Source organism: Oryctolagus cuniculus, chromosome 5 (assembly GCF_051225735.1).
Source record: "Oryctolagus cuniculus isolate XC-2025 breed Fujian yellow rabbit chromosome 5, ASM5122573v1, whole genome shotgun sequence".
In the NCBI taxonomy this organism is placed as follows: Eukaryota; Metazoa; Chordata; class Mammalia; order Lagomorpha; family Leporidae; genus Oryctolagus; species Oryctolagus cuniculus.
Genome location: NC_142871.1, coordinates 15,133,061 through 15,160,279, shown reverse-complemented (window position 1 = coordinate 15,160,279; position 27,219 = coordinate 15,133,061). Strand labels below are relative to the sequence as shown.

At 38.2% G+C, this 27,219-nt stretch overlaps 1 protein-coding gene across 1 annotated transcript; it reads left to right on the top strand.

Annotated features, from left to right (window-relative positions):
- The first annotated feature begins 219 nt into the window (after positions 1-219).
- On the top strand, positions 220-23,804 carry MYCT1 (MYC target 1). Its single transcript, XM_008263706.2, has 2 exons — positions 220-405; positions 21,399-23,804. Exons 1-2 carry the CDS (start codon positions 354-356, stop codon positions 21,908-21,910), a joined length of 564 nt encoding a protein of 187 aa, XP_008261928.2. The 5' UTR covers positions 220-353; the 3' UTR covers positions 21,911-23,804.
- The last annotated feature ends 3,415 nt before the right edge of the window (positions 23,805-27,219 follow it).

Sequence of the window (27,219 nt, the reverse complement as noted above, 5' to 3'; positions counted from 1 at the left end):
CCAAGTGCTAGAGTGAAGTGCTGCCATGTGTGTCAAGAGGAAGGGGAAACACCGAGGAAAAGGCCTCCTGTCTCAAAGGCAGATTTGGAGGGGCTGAGACCACAGTGCTTAGTAACTCAGGAAATGACGAGAAGGAAATTGTTCTGTGTCTCAGGAACCATGTGGAATTCCAAGATAAGAAAAACAGTTGCTAATTTGAGTATAAAAGCAGGAAACATGATACACTTATTTCCTTTATGCAAACATAAGTATATGAGGGCTTGTGTGAAAATTATTTTTCCCTTGCTTACATTCAAACTGCTTCTCTTGGGCATACTGGCTTTTCTTTCTTTCTTCTCTTTCTTGTGGATATTATGGCTAATAACACAACAAGTTTAGGGAGTCCATGGCCAGAAAACTTTTGGGGTAAGGTATTTTTTTAACTGTTTTTAATTTAAAAAGAGAATACAGAGAAATATGCTGAATAATTTATTGAAACATTGGGAATGTCATACATTTTGTTTACTGTCAACTGATTATTTAAAGTTTCTATGGATTTATTACAATGGAAACCTATAAATAACAATTGTTTTAAAGTGGACTGTGAAGACATTTAAGAAGAATCTGATCAGCAAGTATAGATTTTGGCTGGAATTATAAAATATCAATGAGAACAAGAAAAGACAAGAAGTATAAAGTGGAAGTAATTGTTGTTTGGAATATGACAATGTAGATATTAATGGAAAAGTAGGTTTAGTTTGTCTTAACAATTGTATATTTTATTTAATGGTGCCAAACTGATTTATAGAAGTTATTTTAACTTAGTTTGTGAACATTGTACTTTTTATTTTCCAAAGTGAATCTAAATAGCAACACTGTACTTAGATGAATGAATTTTGAGATGATGTCATTGCTAAAACATGGAATAATATTATGAAATTAGAAAAGGTGGTGTGGAAATATCACAGGTAGCATTTTGATGGGAACCTATCACAGCGGGAAAGGAGCAAACCCTTGGTGTTTTTGGCTGAGGCCGATGGCAGCTCTCAGTGCAGTGTTGTTTATTGCCAGGAGCAGCCGGACAGCGTGAGGTGAGAACTGCCAGTCCCTCCCGGGTGGACAAACACAAGGAAGAAGGGCTGGGGTGTGAAAGTGACAAATACTCTTAGGTTCAGAGAAGTTGTAAAAGTGAAGGGGGAAATTTGAGTTAAGTCCAGAAGAAGGAAACTTAAAGGACAAAATGTAGTTTATGAAGAGATCCGAACCCCGATTTATATGTTCAGAATACATTTTAATCATCTCAGAATCATTTCAGACTCTCTGCTGTCATTCAAAGGGAGGTTTGAGAATTAGCAGGCGGGAAGGAAAACAGCAGCAGCTGACTGTTCCAAACAGTCTTGCCTAGTCGTCTACCCCTACAGAAAACTTTGCAGGTGGAATGCGTTCACTGTTCTTTACAGCAATTATTGATGTTTGATTTAATATTGAAGTGGAGGGCTATGGCTGAACATTGTTATAAAATTATATAACAAAATTGAAAGAAAGCAAATCACACTTCGTAAAGAACGGCTTTGATAATAGGTTATTAGGTAGATACCAATCAAAAATAAGACTGCATTGTAGATGCTTAATTATATGCTGGTTACATATTATTTGCTGTCCTCATTTACAGAGAAAGTAAATATGCTAAACATGCAAAAAATGAAAGTAGGTCAAAGATAAATTCCTCATGATGAAAACAAGTATCCGTGTAAATTATTCAAAAGTAAGGTTACAGTGCAAAGTTCATGTCTAAAAGCTGAGTCTATTTTTTTCATATCATTAAATATTAAATTTCATTATTCCAAAAAGCAATTATTTCCATTGACTAAGAGGTAGGTAATAATCACTAAAACCATCTGAAGTTCCAAGAGAATGTTAACAGTTCATCTATTGATGATAAAAATCTAAATATTTTTAATAAGAAACTGTGCATAAGAAGGGATTCAACTTATTGTTCCAAAGCCAGGACTTCGTGTTCCTTTTTTTTTAATACTTGAATATAATGGAAATAATGAACACCAGGAACATAGCATTACACTGTAAAACGTTAACAAAGCCAGTGTCGATGTAATGTTTGGTGATTTGGGGAAAATATATGAAAAATTGTATTATTACTTCTGGGATAAACATAAGAAATACAAATATAAATTTATTTATATGCATTGTAACAATTTTCTTAAATATAAGTGTTAATCTTTCCTATTTTCATTTCCTTTTTGTATCTTAATTGATATTTGTTTTTAGCACTGACTTTCCAAAATTATTATTTTGAAAATTTTGCACAGTGCAATGTAACATATTATCTATTGCTTTCAAAATTAGTTGCTTGGCACTTTTACTTTCTGAGAATAGCTTATAAAAGCAAAATATATATTCTGTACCATACAAATAATAGCTGCAAAAAGCAAAATATGTGTCATGTACTATACCAATGTCCTAGATTTAACGTGTTTAAGGAACTTAAATTGTTTTTCAAATATTATTTTTTGGTTACTTTAGTGAATAACAAAAATGAAGGTATCATTCCATGTTATTACCAATAATAACTTGAATTCTCTCAATTTTTATGCACTAAACTCACTCAACATAGCGTGAGTATTAAACTCAAGAAATTAAGTGTTAGCCGGCGCCGTGGCTCAATAGGCTAATCCTCCACCTTGCGGCGCCAGCACACCGGGTTCTAGTCCCGGTTGGGGCGCCGGATTCTGTCCCGGTTGCCCCTCTTCCAGGCCAGCTCTCTGCTATGGCCAGGGAGTGCAGTGGAGGATGGCCCAGGTGCTTGGGCCCTGCACCCCATGGGAGACCAGGAAAAAAAGCACCTGGATCCTGGCTCCTGCCATCGGATCAGTGCGGTGCGCCGGCTGCAGCGGTGGCCATTGGAGGGTGATCCAACGGCAAAAGGAAGACCTTTCTCTCTCTGTCTCTCTCTCTCACTGTCCACTCTGCCTGTCCAAAAAAAAAAAAAAAAAAAAAAAAAGAAATTAAGTGTTGGCTTTAAAATTGCCCATGAGTGACAACACAGATGCAGATTGCCTCCCCGAGAGTCCACCTTCACTTTGAACGTTTACCGTGCACTGCTCTCACGAAACAGAAGACAAATGTCAGTCAACTCTGTTATTTGCTTAATACCTGGGAGTTCTACAGAGGACATAGTTTTGTTTGCTGTCTGCTGTACTTTTCATTTTTCTTTCTGCTAACCTTGTGAAAAGTCAGGGGATTTGTGGGTGTAGGGACTTATATTTGTTCACCTAACTGAATCCTCAAAAAAAAGTACAATGTCTGTGCCAAGAGGATCATACTGTTGGAAGTCATTATGTGTTCACACTGATGCAAAAAAAAAGCTGTATAGTTAAGGAACAGCACAAGATAATATATGAAAAATGGCAATGATTGGTATTATATGACTGAAGAAAAGGTAGAGCTGAAATGATACCCAAATCCTTCTCAGAAAACAATGGAGGTTTACCTCTTCCTAGAAAAGCAGAAGGTTTCAAATAGGAAGGTAACTCTAAGAAGCAGATTCTAGTCATTGACTTCTCCCTCTTAACTCGTTTTCATTCAGCTCAGTAGTTTACTGAGGAGCGCTGACTGGCCATATTAGGCAATGTGTGAGGAGTTAGTGACACAAATCAGGCATTGTTCGAGCATTTCATGGAGCTCAGGGGAATGTTACGAAGAAGTAAGATGTGCAGAGTGACTGTAGAGAAGTGAATGGTGTAACTAGAATGCATACAGAAGTCGGAAAGGCAGGCTGCAGGCAGATTTCAAGATTCTGAATACCAGACCAGGTGTTCCAGCCAATTTAACTTGAATACGGGCAAGTTAGTGACCTCAAGTCTCTTCACCTCCCTCCCCACTAGGAATTTTCTTTCATGTTGAAAAGGGATTGAGGGATTTGAGATCATGATCTGCTCAGTAGTGGAGGGAAAGGGGCCTTGGTTTTTCAAGTTCTGGCCTCTGCTGACATCTACTGACGTAAATTTCTTTTCTGCTTTTGGGACACTGCTCTTTCTCCCATTTGCACTGCTGAAGCCCCTCACTATAAAATCTGGCTCATATTCTCTGTGTGACATTGGTCAAGATATGATTTTTCTTTTTCATAAGCCCTCTACAGTCTCCTGTCCTTATTCAAGTACTTTTCTGACTGTCCCAATGGCACAGAACAATGGTTCATGTTTTCTCATAACCCACCCACGGGCAGGGGTCTCAGCAGCTTGGGCTATATTAGGTGCCTTCAGTGTGAATGGACAAACATCACCCACTCTGTTCCCTTTATGTTTTGCTTTTGGGTACCGAAGATTTCTCAGAGGGCTTTCTGATCTTTCTGAGGATACTGGGAATAGACACCAATTTCCATCCCGTGCCCCAGCTCCATCTGTAGCTCATCACAATGGGTGGGGGGGGGAGGGGTGGATCAATGGTCCCCTTCTCATCTTGGTGTCTCCAAAACTCCTTCGTTAGCCTGCTCATGAAAATTGACTTACAGGCTATGAGTCATGGTGAAAAGTTCCATGGTAGAATCTTTCAGGTTATTAGTATTTTGAGACTGAAAGATTCACTCTCAATATCTACTTCATGCATTAAAATGCTGGTTTTCAAACTATTACCTACTCCACATACTAGTAATTCAGGGAAGAAGCATAACTCTTTCTTTTGTATGGATTTTTGGAGCAATATTAACCTTCTTCAAAGTAACTGAAGAGGTGGAAGGCTGTGAAGTGACTTGAAAATCAAATACTGCCATGGGTGAGAATCCTTGGTTAATACCAGAAAATGTTGTTTCTTAGCCTGCAGCTTCAGCAAATGGGGCTAGGGTGTACTTTTTAATTCCTTGTCAGCCTCAGAGGTCTATATATAAATTCATGAGTTATATTGTCCTGTAGTTCTTTTTTTAAATATAAGAATTTTTAAACCTTTTATTTTAGCAACAGCACAACAAAAACACACCTATGTGGCAGACCCAGATGGAGTTCCAGGCTCCTGGCTTCAGTCTGGTCCTTCCCTTGCTATTGTGGCCATTTGGGGTGTGAGCCAGCAGATAGAAGATAACTCTGTCTTCCTCTCTTGCCTCTACATAACACTGACTTTCAAAAAATCTTTAAGCAAAACAATTCTGATCACAATAATGATTATGTCATAGCCCTCTTAACCCCACTCCCTATTCCCCTTATTTAGAGAAAAGATTTATAGTTATCAATATTATAAATTTAAAATATTTTTTCATGATAGTCATTAAGTTTGCATATATCCACAATACATATATTTATACATACTTCAAATTCTAAATAATATCATAATACATAATTCCTCTGTTTTCATTTCTGTTTAGCATTTTCTTAATGATATTTATCAAAATATGTGAGGTTTTGATCCAAAATCCCATATCTATGTTTTTAAAATATAAAAACATATAAAAATGCATTAGCATTATCATTAATCACCTGCTGTATAATAAAACCTCAGAACTTCTTACTGCAGTGCAGCTATATCCTAGTACCTGTCAAGCAATCTTTCTCCATTGTTCCCTCCTCCTTTCTGTTCACAGCCTCTGGTAACCACCAATGTATTTTTACCTTGTATAAGATCACCTATTTTTTTTATTCCACATGTATGAGATTGTGTGGTATTTTTTTCCATGCTTGGCTTATTTCATTTGACATAATGACTTATAGTTCCACACCACTGTTGCAAATGACATGTTTTCACTCTTTTTTTTTTTTATGTCTGAGTAGCATTCTGTTGTGTATATGTTCCTCAGTTTCTTCATCCACTCATTAGTGGATGGACACTTAGGTTGTTTCCATTCCTTAGCTATTGTGAATAATGCTGCAATAAACATGGGACTGCAGATGTCTTTTGAAAAATGCATTTAATTTCCCTTGCTTATACCCAGGAGTGGGATTGCTGGCTCATATGGTAGTTCTAAAATTTTTAGTCTTTTGAGGAAAGTCTGTATGGTTTTCCACAATGGCTGTACTAATTTACATTATTGGCCCCCAGCAGTGCACAAAGTTTCCCTTTTCTCCACATCCTCCTTAACACTCATTACCCTTTGCCTTTGTTCTCATAGCCAGTCTTTCTGGAGTAAGGTGATATCTCAATATGGTCTTGATTTGCATCACCCTGATGATTAGTAATGTTGGCCATATTTTCATGGACCTGTTGACTATTGGCATGGCTTTCTTTGAGAAAATGGCTTTGTAGATCAATTGTCCACTTTTAACTGTATTATTTGGGGTTTTTTGTTTGCTTGCTTGCTTTTGCTGTTGAGTTGTTGGAGTTCCTTATGTATTCTGGATATTAACCCCTTGTCAGATGTATAGGTTGCAAATATTTTCTCGTATTCTGGAGATTGTCTTTTCACTCTTCACGGTTGCCAGTGTAGTGCAAAAGTTCTTCACTTGGATTAAATCCCACTTGTCTATTCTTGCTTTTATTTCTTAGTTTTTTGGGGTCTGATCTAGAACATTCTTGCCTATTTTAATATCCTGATTTGTTTTCCCTGTTTTCTTCTAATAATTTCAAAGTTTCAGGTCTCACATTTAGGTCTTTACTCTAAGTTGATTTATGTGCATGGTGAGAGATAGGGGTCTTATTTTGGAAGTGGATATTCAATTTCCCCAGCACCATCTATTAAAAAGTCAGCCCTTCTGAAGTAACATATTTTAATTCATATTACAGTCAAGGGTTATCTAAAAAATTAAGAAGGAAAGAAGACAGGAAAAGGAGGGAGTGGAACGGAATATTATATTTTTAGAACTGTACTATGAACTACATTAAATTTGTTCTCTTTGGATTAATATCATATTAACCTGAACAATAAAGTATCAGACAGTAAAAATTTTTTGAAAGTCTTAAAAAAGAAGACAGTCCTTTTTCAAATGCATGTACTTAGCACCTTTGTCAACTATCAGTTGGCCATAAGTGTATGGATTTACTTTTAGCCTCTCTATATTGTGGATCTGTTCATATGCCAATATCATGCTGTTTTAATCACTAGCATTACAATACATGTGTCTGGCTTTGTTCTTTTTGCTCAAGATGGCTTTGACTTTTGTAATTCCATAAAAATTTTATAGTGTTTTTTCTAGTTCTGTGAAAAATGTCATTGGCATTTTGATAAGGATTGCATTGAATCTGTAAGCTGTTTTGGATACTATGGACATTTCAATGACATTAATTCTTCCAGCGTATGAACATGGAATGCCTTTCCATTTCTTTGTGTCATCTTTAATTTATTTCAATGATTTATATGTTGATATCTTTCACCTCTTGGTTATATTTATTCCCAAGTTTGTTTTTTTTTTTTTTTAGCTATTGGGAATGGTATTATTTTCTTTTTCAGACAATTCACTATTGTTTTATGACAATGTTATTAATTTTTGTACATCCTGCAGCTTTACTGAATTTGTTTATTAGTTCTACATCTTTTTTGGTGGTCTCTGGGGTTTTAAGATCATGTCTTCTACAAAGACTGACAATTTGACTTCCTCCTTTCCAATTTGATGTGCTTTATTTATTTTTCTTGCCTAATCACTGTAGCTAAGAATTTCAGTAAAATAAAAGAGGATAAAAGTGTGAAAGTGGGCGTCTTTATCTTCTTCCAGATCTTAGAAAGCCTCTGGTTTTTCCTATTCAATATGATGCTACCTATTGCCTTGTTATATTTTATTTTGTTTAGGTATTTTTTTTTAACTTTTATTTAATGAATATAAACTTCCAAAGTACAGATTATGGATCACAATGGCTTTTCCCCCCCATAACTTCCCTCCCACCTGCAACCCAACCCTCTCCTGCTCCCTCTCCCCTTCCATTCACATCAAGATTCATTTTCGATTCTCTTTATATACAGAAGATCAGTTTAGCATATATTAAGTAAAGCTTTCAACAGTTTGCTCCCACACAGAAACAAAAAGTAAAAATTACTGTTTGAGTACTAGTTTTAGCATTAAATCACAATGTATAGCACATTAAGGACAGAGATCCTACATGAGGAATAAGTGCACAGTGATTCCTGTTGTTGACTTAACAAATTGACACTCTTATTTATGGCGTCAGTAATCACCCTAGGCTCTTGTCATGAGTTTCCAAGGCTATGGAGGCCTTTTGAGTTTGCCAACTCTGATCATATTTAGACAAGGCCATAGTCAAAGTAGAAGTTCTCTCTTCCCTTCAGAGAAAGGTACCTCCTTCTTTGATTACCTGTTCTTTGATTGTTCTTTCCACTGGGATCTCACTCACAGAGATCTCACAGAGATCTTTCATTTAGGTGTGTGAGGTTTTTTTTTTTTTTTTTTTTTCCAGAGTGTCTTGGCTTTCCATGTCTGAAATACTCTCATGGGCTTTTCAGCCAGATCCGCATGCCTTAAGGGCTGATTCTGAGGCCAGAGTGCTGTTTAGAACATCTGCCATTCTATGAGTCTGCTGTGTATTTTGCTTCCCATGTTGGATCATTCTCTCCTTTTTTATTCTAATAGTTAGTATTTGCAGACACTAGTCTTGTTTATGTGATCCCTTTGACTCTTAGACCTATCATAATGATCAATTGTGAATAGAAATTGATCACTTGGACTAGTGAGATGGCATTGGTACATGCAACCTTGATGGGATTGAATTGGAACCCCCTGGCATGTTTCTAACTCTACCATTTGGGGCAAGTCAGATTGAGCATGTGCCAAATTGTACATCTCCTCCCTCTCTTATTCCCACTCTTATATTTAACAGGGATCACTTTCAGTTAAATTTAAACACCTAAGAATAATTGTGTGTTAATTAAAGAGTTCAACCAATACTATTAAGTAGAACAAAAAAATACTAAAAGGGATAAAATATTAAGTTGTTCCTCAACAGTCAGGACAAGGGCTGATCAAGTCACTGTTTCTCATAGTGTCCATTTCACTTCAACAGGTTTCCTTTTTGGAGCTTGGTTAGTTGCCACCAATAAGGGAGAACATATGATATTTGTCCCTTTGGGACTGACTTATTTCACTCAGCATGATGTTTTCCAGATTCCTCCATTTTGTTGCAAATAACCGGATTTCATTGTTTTTTAACTTCTATATAGTATTCTATAGAGTACATATCCCATAATTTCTTTATCCAGTCTACTGTTGATGGGCATTTAGGTTGGTTCCAGGTCTTAGCAATTGTGAATTGAGCTGCAATAAACATTAAGGTGCAGACAGACAGCTTTTTTATTTGCCAGTTTAATTGCCTTTGGGTAAATTCCAAGGAGTGGGATGGCTGGGTTGTATGGTAGGGTTATATTCAGGTTTCTGAGGCATCTCCAAACTGACTTCCACAGTGGCTGTACCAGTTTGCATTCCTACCAACAGTGGGTTAATGTCCCTTTTCCCCACATCCTTGCCAGCATCTGTTGTTGGTAGATTTCTGTATGTGAGCCATTCTAACAGGGGTGAGGTGAAACTTCATTGTGGTTTTGATTTGCATTTCCCTGATTGCTAGTGATCCTGAACATTTTCACGTGTCTGTTGGCCATTTGGATTTCCTCTTTTGAAAAATATCTATTGAGGTCCTTGGTCCATGTCTCATAATTTTTTAAAGATTTATTTATTTATTTGAAAGTCAGAGTTACAGAGAGGAGAGGCAGAGAGAGGGGGGGGGGGTCTTCCATCCAATGGTTCACTCCCCAATTGGCTGCAATGGCAGGAATTGTGCTGACCCGAAGCCAGGAGCCAGGAACTTCTTCCGAGTCTCCCACACTGGTACAGGATTCCACGAGCTGGGCCATCTTCTACAGCTTTCCTAGACCATAGTAGAGAGCTGGACCAGAAGTGGAACAGCTGGGTCTCGAAGTGGCACCCATATGGGATGCCAGCGCTTCAGACTAGGGTGTTTACCCACTGTGCCACAGTGCTGGCCCCCTATGTTATTATTTGTAGTCTGAGTTATATTGTTTCTTTCCTTCTTATCAATTTTGGATTTGATTTGCTCTTTTTTCTCCTCATTGTTGTGGTGCTGTGGTAAGTAGTTTATTTGAGATCTCTGATTTTTGATGCAGGAATTGAGTTTTATAAGCTTCCCTTTGTATTACTTTTGCTGTATTTTATATGTTTTGATATGTTGTTTTCCATTTCATTCATTTCAAGAAATATTTTAATTTCCTCTTTATTTCTTTATCTATTGATTATTCAGGGTTAAGTTGTTTAATTTCCATGTATTTATATAGTTTCAAAGTTTTTCTTATTACTGATTTCTAATTTCATTACATTATTACATTGTCATCAGAAATGATACTTGATATGTTTTCTATTCTAATTTTGTTGAGACTTCTTCTGCGATCCATTATATGATCTATCCTGTTCCATTTGTCATTAAGAAGAATGTGTATTCTACAACCATCAGGTAAAAACTTTTGTAGGTGTGTTAGATCTTATTTTTCTGGGGGGGGATTTATTTTTGTTCCTTCTTTGTTAATTTCTCTCTAGATCACCTGTCCATTTTTGTGATTTGAGTCTTAAAAAGTTTTGTACAATCATTGTATTGGAATTTGTCTTTCTCTTTAGTTCTATTAATATTTATCTTATGTATTTGGATGCTCCTACATTATGTGTGTGTGCATGTGTGCTATTGCTGGATTGAACCCTTTATAATTATACAGTGATCTTCCTAGTCTCTTTTTACTGCTTTTGAAATAAAATCTATTTTATTTGATAGAAGTATAGCTACTCCTGCTTTCTTTTGGGTTCAATTTGAGCTTATTGATTCTTTATTCTGCTTGATTTATTCTGCTATTGATGCCTTCTATTGCATTTTTATTTCACTTGGTGTTCTCAAATTGGTTCCAAATCTGCAGTTGATATGTTATTGGTATGCACTGGAGATGAACCCATAAAGGGGTAGTCTGTCTCTGCAAGCCCTTTTTTCTTGGCCTGTGGTAGGCTCCAACTACTTGTTCTGTGTTCCTGAATGCTATGATGATAGATCACACCTGAAACCCAAAGCCCATTAAGACTGGTGCAACCTGGATATAGGAGCAAAGTTCATCTTGCTAGGATCTGTATCCTGCTGAGTGGATTCACAGCCTCATGCTACAACTTTCAGTTACTGGTGATATTGACTGGGGTAAAAGACTGTTCACCTGAGACCATGGAAATCTGCGGGACACTGAAGCAGAACCAGAGTCCCTCTGCAGGCACTGTCCAGGGGACAGGGAGAGTTAGGATCTGTTCAATACTAGGTTTGTCGGCCTGGCTCCATCCCCAGATAGTCTTGTGATTCATTGAACACTATCCTAAGTTGTAGAAGAGGTGCACATCAGGCCTGCAAGAATTTGGTGCTACATACCAAAACAAATTTATCTCACCAGGGGGCAGGCCTTTGCTGATACAGCCACAAGTCCAGAGACTTCCAAAGGCACTTGCCTCAGGACAGAAACCATAAGGATCTTCCCAGAACAGAGCTTTGCCAACACAGCACTGAATCCCAAGAGTCCAATGGCTCCTTGCTGTCTTCCTAAAATTGGAGGAAAGCAGTAAAGTCAATTGGAACTGGAAGAGGAATGATACCAGCAACTCTTCCTTCTTGCGTTCTTCTTTCTTTAACAATGACGTACCCCTCAGATTTTCTATTGATTCTTCTATTAGTTAAGGAAGTTTGTGTTTTGTGGAAACCATTTGCATTAAATATCCAAATATGCTGAATATAGACTGTTCATGATACTCTCTCAAGTATTTTTCCAACAGTTTATTAATAAATATTTAAAAATCCAGAAACATTTGAAGAATTCTATAATAAATACTCATATACCTAACCACCATGATATGATCATTAATATTTTTACAATATTAATTTTAGTAAAAGGAGGATCTGAAGAGAAAGCAGAGTATACAATATTAACTTTAACCATCGATCTATTTGTTTATACATTTCAAAGTATATTAAACATATCCATACACTTACCCCCGATTACCTCAAGATTCATATTATTAACAGGAACTCAATGGAGTTTTTTAAGGTCATACTTAAATATGACATAGATAAAATGAATTACAATGAAGTGCACAAGCCATAGAAGAAAATTTGCTGAATTTCTATAAATACATACACTCTTGATTAACCCAAAGCCCAGTCAAGACATGGAATATAATCACCAACTCCTAAAGTCTCCTAAAGCCTGTTCCTAGTCATCTCTGAGAACAGTATCCTCAGATGAAGCCACTCTCCTGACATCTTTTCTATCAATAAAGCCTTATAGTGTTTATTGTTTTGTGTACAGCCTATTTCCTCCACATAGCACATTTAATATCTATTCTATTTGTACTATATTAGTAATTCTTTTTATTGCCAAATAGCATTTATATATCACAAGTAATTTATATTTTCATATTGATGGACATCATGGCTGAATACAGTTTTTAGCTATTAAGGATAAACCTGCAATATCTGTTCTTGTACGTCTTTTTATGGATATATATTTTCACTTTTCTTGAATACCTTTCTAGAAGTAGAATTCCTGGGTCATAACCTTGCAGGATGCAGGACTCCTGGCCAGGGTTACTGCAGATTCTTCCTTCCACATGTGAAAGAATTCAGAGGGCCTGATGGTGCAGAGAAAGGGAAGGCAGTTTGGATGGTGCACCGAAGGGGAGCTGCCACACGGGACAGGCTGGCTGTCTATGGGTCTGCAGCAGCTGTCCTAGAGCAGCTGTTATACCACAGATTGCCTGGAGCTGTCAAATCAGTGGCCTGCACTTGTCAGTGTGAGGTTGTACACCAGCAGTTTAGCTGGGGCTGTCAGACTTCAGCTCCTTTCCCTAGCTACCTACATTCCCACAGCAATTGTTTTAGTATATATTCAAGTGTATAAGAAACCACCAGGCATTTTTTTTTCCTAAGTGGTTTTACAATTTAACATTCTTTCCAAGGTGAAGCTTCCAATTCCTTCATATTTTTGCTCATTTTAGCTTTATTCACTATGGTTAGCAATTAGTTCTATCTCATTATGTTTTTATCTTGCACTTCTGTGGTGGTAAATGATGTTGAACAGGGATAGGCAAACTGTGATCCCCTGCTAAATCTGACTCACAGCCTATATTGATAAATAAAACTTGATGGAAAACTTGCCCACTGGTTTATGGCTACTTTTGGAAGAGTTCAGTAGTTTAGATAGAGAATGGAAGGCCTATAAAGTCTACATGTTGGCTGCCTGGATTTGTTTAGAAAAAAAGTGCTGTCTCTTGATGTAAAGTTTTTTCACTCATGCTTATTGGCCTTTGAATATGTCTTTCAGAAGTGTTTACTAAAAATTTGGCCTGTTTTAATTTTCTTTTTAGTCTTATAAATGAATGGAAAAGTCCTTGATATATGCTGGTTATTGTCAGATAAATGTAGGTTTGTAAATATTTAATAGTTGTCTGTGGTTTGCCGATTAATTTTCTTTGAAGTGTTTTTGCAAATCTAGTTTGTCTATGAACATTTGTATATGTCTTCTCTCCACCAAAACTCATACTAAGGCTTGATTTCTCAATTCAGCAAGGTTTGCGAGGGGTACCTGATAGGTTGTGTTTGAGTCATGGGCTGAACCCTCATAAAGAGATTAGTTCCTGCTTTTCAAATGTGAGTGAGTTCTCACTCTCATAGGCCTCAGTTTGCACTCTCTTTGCCTCCTTTGGTTTTCTGCATCACAGTTTCTTCACTAGACCAGATGCCAACACCCTCTCAGCTTCAAAACTGACCAAGATAAATCTCTTCTTTCTTAAATTTTTTAATTTAATTTAATTAAAAATTTTTTTGGACAGGCAGAGTGGACAGTGAGAGAGAGAGAGAGAGAGAGAGAGAAAGGCCTTCCTTTTACATTGGGTCACCCCGCAATGGCCGCTGCGGCCGGTGCACTGCACCCGGCACACCACGCTGATCAGAAGCCAGGAGCCAGGTGTTTCTCCTGGTCTCCCATGGGGTGCAGGGCCCAAGGACTTGGGCCATCCTCCACTGCACTCCTGAGCCACAGCAGAGAGCTGGACTGGAAGAGGAGCAATCGGGACAGAATCTGGCGCCCCAACGGGGACTAGAACCCGGGGTACCGGCGCCGCAGGCGGAGGATTAGCCTAGTGAGCTGTGCCGGCCGGTATTGTCTTTCTATGTCTGTATTATTTCATTCAGCACAACATCCCCCAGGTTCATGTAAGTTGTTGCATATGACAGTATTTCCATTTGAAAAGGCTGGACAAGGGACCTTGTGGTGCAGTGGGTAAAGCCTCTGCCTGCAATGCTGGTATCCCATATGGGCAATGGTTCATGTCCTGGTTGCTTCTCATCCCATCCGGCTCTCTGCTAATGACCTGAGAAAAGCAGCCAGAAGATGGCCCAAGTGTTTGGGCCCCTGCCACCCACATGGGAGACCTGAATGAAGCTCCTGGCTCCTGACTTTGGCCTGGCCCAGTGCTGGCAATGGTAGACATCTGGGGAGTAAACTAACAAATGGAATGTCTCTCAGTAACTCTTTCAAGTAAATATAAATGTTTTTAACAAGCTGGATGATAATATTCCATTATTTTATAACATTCCACTATGTAAATCAAATATCTCTGTATATCAAATTTCTTTATCCATTCAGCTGACAGTGGATGCTTAGATGTTCCAAATCCTGGGTGTTGTGAATAAAGCGGCAATGAACAGGAGAGTGCAGATATGTGAGAGACACTGATTTCATCTCAAGACATGTGCAAATGTTTGGATATGTAGCTGGAGGAATTGCTGAATCAAATAATTATTCTGTTTTTAACTTTAAAGGAACCTCCATAGTTGTTTACATAATGGATATATTAACTTAATAATCAGATCGATATTTTCTCCATGTCATCACCAGGATTTATCTCTTGTCTTTTAGATAACAGCCAATATGATAAGTATGAGGCAATATCTTATTATAGTTTTTTTTTTAAAGATTTTATTTATTTTATTTGAGAGTTAGAGTTACAGTGAGAGGGAGAGACAGAGAGAAAGGTCTTCCTTCCGTTGCTTCACTCCCCAGATGGCTGCAACGACCGGAGCTGCGCTGATCCGAAGCCAGGAGCCAGGAGCCAGGAGCCAGGAGCCAGGAGTCAGGAGTTTCTTCCGGTTCTCCCATGCAGGTTCAGGGGCCCAAGGACTTGGGCCATCTTCCACTGCTTTTCCAAGCCATAGCAGAGAGCTATACTGGAAGAGGGACAGCCGGACTAGAACTGGCACCTATATGGGATGTCGGCACCGCAGATGGAGGATTAACCTGCTGTGTCATGGCACCAGCCCCTTATTATAGCTTTATTTGCATTTCTCTGAGGATTAGTCATGTTGAACACCTCTTCATACATGTGCTGGCCAATTGTATGTTTTCTTTTGAGAAATATTTGTTGAGGACCTTTTCTTGGTTTAAAATCAGAATATCTGTTTTCTTGCTATTGAGTTCTCTATGTTCCCTATAAACTTAGGATATTAACCTCTTAACATACAAGGGGTTTTCAAAATGTTCATGGACAATGAATATTCTGAAAAGGTTATGGACATATTTTTAAATAGTTTTTGCAGCAAATAAACTTGACTTTTAATTTCATTTGCTTGAATGATTTGAAGTACCCTCATATATGGTTTACAAATATTTCTCCCATTGTATGACTGTCTCCTCATTCTGTTCTTGTTTCCTTTGATATGCAGGAGCTTTCTAGTTTGATACAATCCCATTTGCTTTGGTAAAAGTTTAGTTTGTGGGGCTGGCGCTGTGGAACAGTAGGTTAATCCTCCGCCTGTGGTGCCAGCATCCCATATGGGCACAAGTTCTAGTCTTGGCTGCTCCTCTTCTGATCCAGCTCTCTGCTATGGCCTGGGAAAGCAATAGAAGATGGCCTGAGTGCTTGGGCCCCTGCAACCATGTGGGAGACCTGGAAGGAGCTCCTGGCTCCTGGCTTTGGATCAGCCTGGCTTGGGCAATTGCAACCATATAGAGAATGAACCAGCAGATGGAAGACCTTTTTGTCTCTCCCTCTTACTGTCTGTAACTCTACCTCTCAAATAAATAAAATATTTGAAAAAAAAATAGTTTAGTTTGTAATTCTTACAATTCCAAAGGGTTTCTGAATATTTAATCAGTGTTCCATTCTGTTGTCACTGAGAAAATCATTCAGATACTGGAATGATTCAGCTGAAGGCCACTAGATGGAAACCTCTACTAAATTTCAATACCAGTAAGCAGGATTTGAGTTACTGATTATATTTGCTGCAAATCATACATAATACAACGTTAGAATCTTAGAATTGGAAAGCAATATAATGGCTACTACTACTAGGCCAAGAAGAATTTATAGCTTCCATAAGTTAAACAATTAGTAGTAGGACAGTTAGCACTTGAAGATTTACTGTGTGCCAGCTACTTACTGCTTGTGTAGACACATGTTACAAATTAGGATAACAACACATAATTTATATTACATGATTTAACAGTCTGAGAGTTTGCTTCATTTGCCTTCAAAATGAGATATGTTCTTTAAAAAGTACTTTTGGGGATGGGCATTTAACTTAATATTTAAGATGTCCACACTCCACATCTTAACTACCGGGTTAAATGTCCACATTCCACACCAGAATACCTGTGTTCCATTCTTAATTTCAGCTGAGATTCCAGCTCCCTGCTAATGCAGACCTTGGGATGTGGTGGTGATGGCTCAAGTAGTTGGGTTCTAACACTAACACTGAACACCTGGATTGAATTTCTGGCTCCTAGTTTCGATCCAGCCCAGCCCTAGCCATTATGGACATTTGGAAGCATGAACCAGAGACAGGAGCTCTCTTTGTATCTCCATCTCCATCTGCATCTCCTTCTCCATCTCCATCTCCGGCTCTATCTCCCTCCCCACCCTTTTTGCCTGTAAACAAATTAATTAATTTTTTAGTCTGTATCAAATTTTATAAATTATCTGGACTCATGCATCTTATTGGAGAGAAAACAGAGGGCTTGGTTCTAGGAGCCACTGAGTAGTTCTTTACTTTTTAGTTCTTTTCTAGACTATTTTGCCAATTCATTCTTGTCTTTTGATAGTTTTTTAATATTTATTTGTCTTGAAGAATCCCAAATTTTCCTTTCATCTTGTCTCTTCCTCATTATTGTGTGGTTTCCAACCAGCACAATTCCTTTTTATTTATTCTTTAAATAGCTTTATTGAGACAGAACTCAATACCATATAAATCACCTGCCTAACAACACAATTAGTTTCCACAGTAGTTTAATCACTAAAATCTAATTTATGAACATTTTTGTGCTTCAAAGAAACCTCAACCTATATGCATGCTCTTCTCATTCCTTCCTATCCCACCCTCCAGCCTTAGAAAATAATTTATTTTTTGTCCTTTTTGTTTTAACTATTCTGGACAATTCACACAAATGAAATCATACAATATGTGATCTTTTGTGACTGACTTCTCTACCCTCTGCCTCTTCAGCGAGGGACTGCTCTCTAAGACAGCTTCCTCACATTCTTATACGTACTCGTAAGTTCCTTTCATTTACTCGGTGTGTGTGTTCAGGCACCAGTATACTTTCCAATGTTTTCACAGTTTTTCTAAAATTGCCCTTTCTTGCCGGCACCGTGGCTAATTAGGCTAATCCTCCGCCTTGCGGCGCCAGCACACCAGGTTCTAGTCCCGGTCGGGGCGCCGGATTCTGTCCCGGTTGCCCCTCTTCCAGGCCAGCTCTCTGCTGTGGCCTAGGAGTGCAGTGGAGAATGGCCCAAGTGCTTGGGCCCCGCACCCCATGGGAGACCAGGAGAGGCACCTGGCTCCTGCCATTGGATCAGTGTGGTGTGCCGACCGCAGTGGCCATTGGAGTGTGAACCAACGGCAAAGGAAGACCTTTCTCTCTGTCTCTCTCTCTCTCTCTCACTGTCCACTCTGCCTGTCCCTCCCCCCCCCAAAAAATTGCCCTTTCTTTCCATGAAGGCTTATGTTGAAGCATAAGAGATCATTTACAATAGTTGTTTTCAATTATTCACTTCCTAGTAACTTAAAGTGTGTATGTTATTTGTTTTCTAATTAGAATCCATGCTGAAAACATGGATTTTATGTGGTTTTATTTACTCATATTGTTGTTATTATATTTTAGGAAGAAGGGTGAAATTCTGATTCTCATGATTGCTATTGCTATGGCAACTTAAAAATTCTTATAACTTCTGAAGCAGAATTTTAGGTTCTAAATATTTGGGCACTGAAAAATTTAATTTAGAATTGTCATGTATTATGCATAGGTTAGTATTCAGCCCTGCCTATATTTATTTGCTCTTTCTTGGTAGAGCCTAGCTTAGAAAAATCTCTGAAGACATTGTATTTTAAGGCTGTGACTCAATATTAAGAGACACATTTCAGAATAATAATACCAGGCCAGGCTGATCTGTGATAAATCACCTTATAATTCAGAAGTCATCTTATTGCAAAGGATTTATTGTTTATATCTGATATATATCATTGTTATAGAGGATTCTAAGTATTTGTGAGGACAATTACGAAAGTAGAACATGGCAAATATAGCCTCTCCACAGGAGATCTACGTGAAATTATGTGCTTGGAAGACACTAAATATATCCTAAAATTATTCAACAATGATTATTCTTATTATTAATATCAATTTATATTTATTAGATTGATTTTTGTCATTTCTATGTACTAAATATTTTATAGAATATCACTGATTACAACAATTAATTGGAAAGAAACTTGACAATCATAAAATCTAACTCTTTTGTGTAATTTGCCCCTTTTTTCATTTTCTTTTTTAATTACATAAGGTGAACAAATTTTATGTATTTATACAAACAGATTTAGGATCATAGTGATACCACCCACCCTCCCCTCCTCCACATTCCCACTCTCCCTCTTTCTTGCTTTCTTATTCTTTTAATTTTTTTTTTTTTGACAGGCAGAGTGGACAGTGAGAGAGAGAGACAGAGAGAAAGGTCTTCCTTTTTTTTTGCCATTGGTTCACCCTCCAATGGCCGCCATGGCCGGTGCACTGCGGCCGGCGCACCACGCTGATCCAATGGCAGGAGCCAGGTGCTTCTCCTGGTCTCCCATGGGGTGCAGAGCCCAAGGACTTGGGCCATCCTCCACTGCACTCCCTGGCCACAGCACAGAGCTGGCCTGGAAGAGGGGCAACCGGGACAGAATCCGGCACCCCGACTGGGACTAAAACCTGGTGTGCTGGCGCCGCAAGGTGCCTAGTGAGCCGTGGCACTGGCTTATTCTTTTAATTTTTAAAATGATTTAATTTCAGTTTATTTTATAATCATAAAATTAGCCCTCCACTAAGAATTCAACAAATAGTAAGAAGAAAAAACATTGTTCTTCAACATTAGAGGCAAGGTCTGTAAACATTCTCAATTCTCAAAATGTCAATTTCACTCATATTCATTACTTTTTTGTAATTATTAGTTACCACAGGTCAAGGGAAACACATGATATTTGTCTTTTTGGGGACTGGATTATTTTACTAAGTATAATGGTTTCCAGTTGCATCCATTTTGTTACGAAAGAGAGGACCTATTTTATGGCTGAGTAGTATTCCAGAGTATATAGACCACATTTTCTGACTGTGGTCCATAAATAAAGGCCTCAAACATTTTATAAAGGTAATGAAATCAGTGAGTCTACACAAATACCCTAAAAATTGCACATGTGAGATTAAGATGAATCTGGAACACTGTATCAGTGAGCTTTTGTTGTTAGCAATCCATTTTAAATACAGTGACAAAACAATTCACTTAGCTCGTGATTTTGTGGGTAGGCCATTAGGAATGGACTCAGCTTGATGAGCTGTCCAAAATCTTTGCTGATGGACCACTGTCAGTTGGGGTACTGACTAGCATCTGAATTACCCTGGATAATTCCATTCATTTGAACAGGAAAGCAGGCTGCTGGCCAGAGCAACAGGTGTTAACTGGGTCATGTGTCTCTCATCACTCAGCTACCTGGCCTGGCCTTATTCATTTGACAATTGCAGGGCTGGCAAGAATAGCAAGGGTAGAAGCTGAAAGTCTTTGGGCCTTAGGTTTCCATTTGCATAGATTCAACTCCATTGCATGCTATTTAGTCAAAGCATGACATGAAGCCAGCCCAGACTCATGGAGTGGGAAATAGACTCTACCTGTTGATAGGAGGAACAGCAAAGCACTTGTGGCCATCCCCTCCCACCACCACCTCTCCACTGTGTTACAACCCCAATCAGTAGTTTCCAGTCTAAGGCTCTCGCAATATAGCTTCGCCAGATAAGTAATTCAATAAGAATTACTCTCCACTTCCCAGTAACTCCTTTTTCTCTAGGAAATGTAAGAATCCTTATCAAAGAGGACCTTGAAGAATGAATTTTCCAGACAGAAACCTAAAAATTGGTATCCAGAGGTAAGGGAAACATGCAGACAGCACAGAGTCCTAAAGAGAATGATAGGCTTTGGGATGGTGAGAAAACTAACAGGGCTGTGGATTATTATGGGGTGGAGCATGAGGACTTGAGTAGGCAGTGGGGCAGTCAGGCCTTCAAATACCCAGAGAGTTTTTTTTCCATGCAATGTGGAGTCTAAGCTTCCCAGTTTAATTCTAGAAGATGTTTTTAGTTCACAAGTGGCAGTAGGATAATATTTCTATTTGGAGAACATATTTCTCACCCCTCCACAGCCCCAAAACAGGAAATCTGAACAAACAGAACTTTGATGAATTGGAGGACACTGGCACATAACAAAAACTCTGAGAGGTTGAGAGGACAGGAATTTTATTATCACAAAAAGGTCACGAGCTTTGGGGAATAAGAAAAAGCCTAGTAGTCTGCACAGGTCATGTCAGCACGGAGTCCGAGACACTAGCGACATTCCGGGTGTTCAGGAAATAAGACATAAATCAATCAGCTAGCCAGATGGTTCTACCTCAGCACTTCCTATTTCAGAAACAGACAGGAAGGGAGGTGTCATGAAGAGTGCAGGTGGGAGAACTCAATGTGACTGCTGAAAACAGATAGAGGACAAGGCAAAATCAAAGCGGTGACTAAATCCTTTATGGACTTGGCACGTTAGCTACTATTATCACCCAAAAGGAAGTCATCTTTGGACCACATTCACACTCTAGAAAAATTTATAAAGTATGGCATTATGATGACTATTTTTATTTCTTAGCTCTTACATGAAATAACATAACCTAGAATGCTGTCACTATAAATATTATTTTGTGTTTTCCTGTTTGAATAAATGGAAGCATTATCAACTTCCATTTCTTTATAACCATTGCAACATATTCTCTTTCTCTCAAAGCATGTTTAAATTAATGTATTTCAGTAGTTACAGTCTATACCTCTGTTTGTCATGGATTACCTGTTTTAAATTTGACTTAGATATTTGTTTTCTTTGTTTCAGAGGACCTTATAATGTCCTTCACTGTATCCATGGCAATTGGGCTTGTCATGGGAGGATTTATTTGGGCCCTGTTTGTTTGTCTTTCTCGAAGAAGAGCCAGTGCCCCCATCTCACAATGGAGTTCCAGTAGGCGATCAAGGTCTTCCTACACCCATGGCCTCAACAGAACTGGATTTTATCGCCACAGTGGCTGTGAACGTCGAAGCAACCTTAGCTTGGCCAGTCTCACTTTCCAGCGGCAAGCTTCCCTGGACCAAGCAAACTCTTTTCCAAGAAAATCAAGCTTCAGGGCGTCTACGTTCCACCCCTTTCTGCAATGTCCACCACTTCCTGTGGAAACTGATAGCCAGCTGATGACCCTCCCTTCCTCCAGTACCTCTCCCACCATCACTGCCTCCCACAGTCTGAGCCGTCCTGATTTCCACTGGTCCAGTAGTAATCTTCGAGGCAGCCTCGCAACACCACCACCACCCGCCTATGAGTCTATCATCAAAGCATTCCCTGATTGCTGAGTAGGCTGCTTTCATTGTTTAATGGTTACGTTTTTCTCATTTTTTTATTGAAAGGAAATCATAAATAGGCCAAATAATTTTGAGGGAGAGGCCCAAGTCACTGATGAGTTTCCAAATTTAAATATTCTGTGTAAATTGGACATTACAATGTAAATCATCTTCTTTGAACACTTTTTTATGTATGTTTCACAAAAACATTGTATTTTCTCAAATAGTTAAGTATTTATGTATTTTGTATTCAATGTGGGGCTAATCAAAGAGAGTGATTCTAATGCAAGAATCAGTTATAATGTTGTCTATACAATTGTCCCTTGGCATCCACAGGGAATTGGTTCCAGGACTGCTGGAGAATATCAAAATCCATGGATAAAGCTTACAACTCTTATATAAAATGGCATAGTATTTGCATATAACCTAAGCACACATGCTTTAAATCATCCCTGGATTACTTATAATAGCAAATATGATGTAAATAGCCGTTGCACTATGCTTCTAAGGGAATAACCATAAGAAGGGGAAAAGTCTATACATGTTAAGTATAGACACAGTTTTCCCCCAAATATTTGCAATCCAAGATTGGTTAAATACAATTGATTGAGTCTGTCGATTTACAACTTGGATGTGGGTGGCTGGTTTTATTTCAGGTTAGAATAAAACTTTAGACAACTGTGGTTTAAAATTCTCATTCACTTATATAACTGTAAAGAGAAAAGAAATCATCATTTTTTTAAAAAATCTTCTATTCTAAGGAAATTTAACTCTCCTTTCTTTAGGATGACAAGTGAACCATATTGAAGATTTTTGTTTAAAATTTTTTATTTATGTAAGATGAACAGGTTTCATATATACAGATTTAAGAGTATAATGATAACTTCCCATCCTTTCCTCCTCCTGCCCACTCACCCACTTTATCTGGAGATCTTCACTTGCAACTTTGCAGAAAAATAACTACAAGTCATTTGGAGATGGTCTGTTATAGAAATAGATGTTACAGTCATGAAGAATTCTCCATCTGGAGTGATTCTTAACTCTCAGTCATCATTTCTTGTTTGCTTCTTTATAAATTTGAATTTCAGGTTTTCTGAAAAATCTTTGTATAATGATTGCACTATGTCATGTGGTTGGTGCAGTTAACTTGTCTACCCTCATGAGTGGCTATTCTTATTCAAAAAGTTTGAGGTTCTTTTCTGATATAGCAAACACTTACCTTATGTTGCTGTTTATTTCTCTGAACATTGAGATTTTCTGGGAAGAAAATGTAATTTCATTTTGGCTTCTACAATGCTGTGGTCACAGCTAGTAATGTCTGAATATGGCTCAAGAATATAATTTTATTTTTACATAGTAAGAGTTGCATATAGCATTTTCTTTTTACTTTCATTTAGGTTATATTACCCATCATTCTTCAAAGATAGCTATTCTTATCAATGTCTTTGGATAGATGCTCTCTACATATAAAGAAAACAAAGGAAAAAAAAGGAAGAATGAACAGAAGTAAAGAAGGCAGGAAGCGGAAAACATTACTAGCAGGATAACTTGTTAAAAATTGGTTGTAACAAGGAAATTATTTAGCAATTGTCATATAGTCAAATAAGATTTCAAGAGAGTGTTAACTTAGGAACAAATCTATTTTTGACTTGCATGTGATCCTTAATGTGAAACATGAGAAGTGAACAAAGTCTATGTTTTTTCCTTAGAATTTAAATTCAGAGTAAATCCTGCTTTTTATCTCTCAAGTGAGGGAAATGAAAGCAAAAATCCTCTGGTGCATTTAACTATATGGGAGAATTGTCGTCTGCTCCCTTTACTTATAAAACTGTAAAAATGAGTACTTTGTAAATATTGTGCAGTGTATGAAACATGAAATTAAAGCAAAAACCAGAGACTTCGAAAATTGTATTTGTTTTATTTGAAATGCTCTATTAAGAATGTTTTATTATTATGTCAGTTTTGATTCACACTTCTTAAAATAATGAAAACACTCCCTTTTAAAAGCAGGAAGTCAAGAACAGATATGAATACACTTTGTCAATTAAAATAGATGCATTTCTCCTTCCCCAAAAAAGCACAAAGTTAGGAAATTGTAAAACTAAGATATAAATCAGGAAAATCCTTTGGATGAAGAAAAATTACACTATAAAGTTTTGAACTTGTAAACTTCATTGAATAAGAAGAGTCTTTTCATTTTGGCATTTTAACTCAATCTAGGACATTCTTTTTTTTTTTTTTTTAAGGTTTATTTATTTTATTTGAAAGTAAGAGTTACAAGAGAGAGGAGAGGCAGAGAGAGAGAGGGAGGTCTTTTATCCATTGGTTCACTCCCCTTGTGGCCACAATGGCCAGAGCTGCGCTGATCCAAAGCCAGGAGCCAGGAGCTTCTTCTAGGTCTCTCTCTCAGGTGCAGGGGCCAAAGGACTTGGGCCATCTTCTACTGCTTTCCCAGGCCATAGCAGAGAGCTGGATCAGAAGCGGAGCAGCCGGGACTCAAACTGGCTCCCATATGAGATGCCAGCACTGTAGGTGGCAGCTTGACCAGCTAAGCCACAGTGCTGACCCCAAAGACATTCTTTATAAATGAGTACACTAAGAGACAAACCTATTTACATAAAAAAGTATAATAGAAAAATAATAGCTTCAAAAGTAAGGTTTGTAAGGCTTTTCAACAAATTAATACAAATAAAAATAGTAATTTGTTAAAAATATGAATTTATATTATTAACCACACCACCTAGATAAATAATTCCAGAATTATTTATAGAATAAACATTTTAATTAAGGCTATATTAAATGGAGACACTTTAAAATATTTATTTGGCAAATATATGAAGTAGAAAAGGGTATTTTTAAGAGTGAAAGGGGTAAAAATTATGAAGCAAAATATTAACAACTGATCATTTAAAAAAATTGAAATTCTGCTCATCAAAAGATAAATTTATCCAAATTCTAAAAGCAAGCATAAACAAATAAAAAGGAAGAAGAAAGAAAAATTCCTACTACAAAAATTGTTTAATATTCTCTGTTATTATGATTAGCTTACACAAATAGATATGAAAAACATGTCAGTCCTAGTTAAATAAATGAGCAAAGGACTGTGGAAATTGTTGGAATCGAAATGGAGTCGCTTGTGCCAACCCTAACAAGATCAATATAGTCATGAGGTTAGAAAGGAAGGGCTCTCATACAGGATTCCCTGATGATAACTATTACAAAAGGCTGCCAGAGCAAACCTGCCCAGAAGCCATCAAAAACTTAGACAAAAAGTACTTTTTTTTCCTGTATGGATATTGTCCAACAATTATCTGTTCAAATCACACGGTTACCAAGCCATTCTTAATCTTGTGGCCAATGATTACCGCTTTAGACATCTTACAGAATCTTCTTCATTTCTGTCTTTAAATACTTGTTCTTGGGGCCGGTGCTGTGGCATAGCAAGTAAAGCTGTCGCCTGCAATGCCTGCATCCCATATGGACACCAGTTCAAGTGCTGGCTGCTCCACTTCTGACCCAGCTTTGTGCTATGGTCTGGGAAAGCAGCAGAAGATGTCCCAAGAGCTTGGGCCCTGCATCCACGTGGGAGACTTGGAAGAAGTTCCTGGCTTCCGGCTTTGGATCGGCACAGCTCCGGCCATTGCAGCCAATTAGGGGAGTGAACCAGCACATGGAAGACCTCTCTCTGCCTCTCCTTCTCTCTGTGTATAACTCTGACTTTCAAATAAATAAATAAATTAAAAAAAAAAAAACTTCCTCTCTTCTGAACCTCATTGGATATGCTCGTAATTCACTGTGGCACACTTACTAACATTGCAATGACAATCTATGCCCAAAGAAATTCCATTCTTTAAGAAGATCTCTTAGACTTTTTACTTAGTTTGACAGGACCAAAGCAGAAAAGTCACCAAAAAGGATACTTAATTTCCTAACAAATATATGCTAAAACAGTGTTACTACTAAGAAAGTGCTCATGTGCATTTTTTTTTAATTTGATAGATGAATTAGACAGTGAGAGAGAAAGACAGAGAGAAAGGTCTTCCTTCCATTTGTTCACCCCACAAATGGCCACTATGGCTGGAGCTACGGCGATCTGAAGCCAGGAGCCAGGTGCTTCCTCCTGGTCTCCCATGCGGGTGCAGGGGCCCAAGCACTTGGGCCATCCTCCACTGCCCTCCCAGGCCACAGCAGAGAGCTGGACTGGAAAAGTAGCTACCAGGACTAGAATCTGGTGCCCATATGGGATGCCAGCACTGCAGGCGGAGGATTAACCAAGTGAGCCATGGCACCAGCCCCTCCTATGTGCATTTAAAGAAAATGCTGGCAAGGGTTGTTGTGCATCATATCGGTTGATCACCTATAAAAGGATGAATCTCCTCACTGTTGGCAGATGTACTAAAAAAAGTGTGTTATTACATACTTCTGGTGGCAAGGTAAATTGGAACTGCTCATTTGGAAGGAAGTTTGATAAACTGTACCAACAGCCTTGAACTTGACAGATGACAAAATCCCATGATACCTTTAGGTGCACAGTTTTATCTGGGAAAAGTACCAATAGGCTTTCAAGGAAGCCAGTTCTGCTCTACTGATTGTGTTTGTCTGAATGAGAGCATTCGGTGTCAGTTGGTGGGTCATTGACCCAGCTAGATCTGTCTTGTTTCAGGTAGAGAGGTTAAAATAAAGGGAGCGACTGTGAGAATTGCCACAAGAGACCTTGAGGGGAAATGAGGTACAAGTATTCATCAGAGACTAAGGAACTACATAAATATTTTTCCATCCATCTAAAATATTCACAGAAAGATCACAGTACCTTATATGTGCCCATGAATTTTTAAAGACATTTTGGCTAATTTTTAAAAGATTTAATTATTTATTTGAAAAACAGCGAGAGTGAGAACAAGAGCAAGAGCAACAGTGAGAGAGAGATAGAGAGAGAGAGAGAGAGAGAGAAAGGGAGAGAGGGAGATTTTTCCACAGGTACATTCCCAAATGACTACCAACAGCCAGGTCTGGGCCAGGCCAAAAACTCCATCTGAATCTCCTAGGTGGGTGGTGGAGACCCAAGTTTTGAGCCATCTTCTTCTGAAGCTGGATCAGAAACAGGGCAGCCATGTCAAACCAGCATTCTGATGTGGGATTCCAGTGTCACGAGCAGCAGCCTAACCTGCTGTACCACAATACCAGCCCCTAACTAACATTTTGTATAGTATGAGCCTTGAAGAAGATATTTGTACACTGTTTCATGCATCCTAGAAGGGTCTCTAGGCTGAGCTATCTCAGTCTCTAGGCTGAGATAATGTGAGAAGACATGAGGCACTTGC

What these genes read in the sequence shown, in the direction of transcription:
- MYCT1 (XM_008263706.2), top strand. Translation starts at nt 354, where the DNA reads ATGGCTAATAACACAACAAGTTTAGGGAGTCCATGGCCAGAAAACTTT. An exon ending in ATGGCCAGAAAACTTTTGGG is followed by an intron (nt 406 to 21,398) that starts GTAAGGTATTTT and finishes TCTTTGTTTCAG; the next exon opens with AGGACCTTATAATGTCCTTC.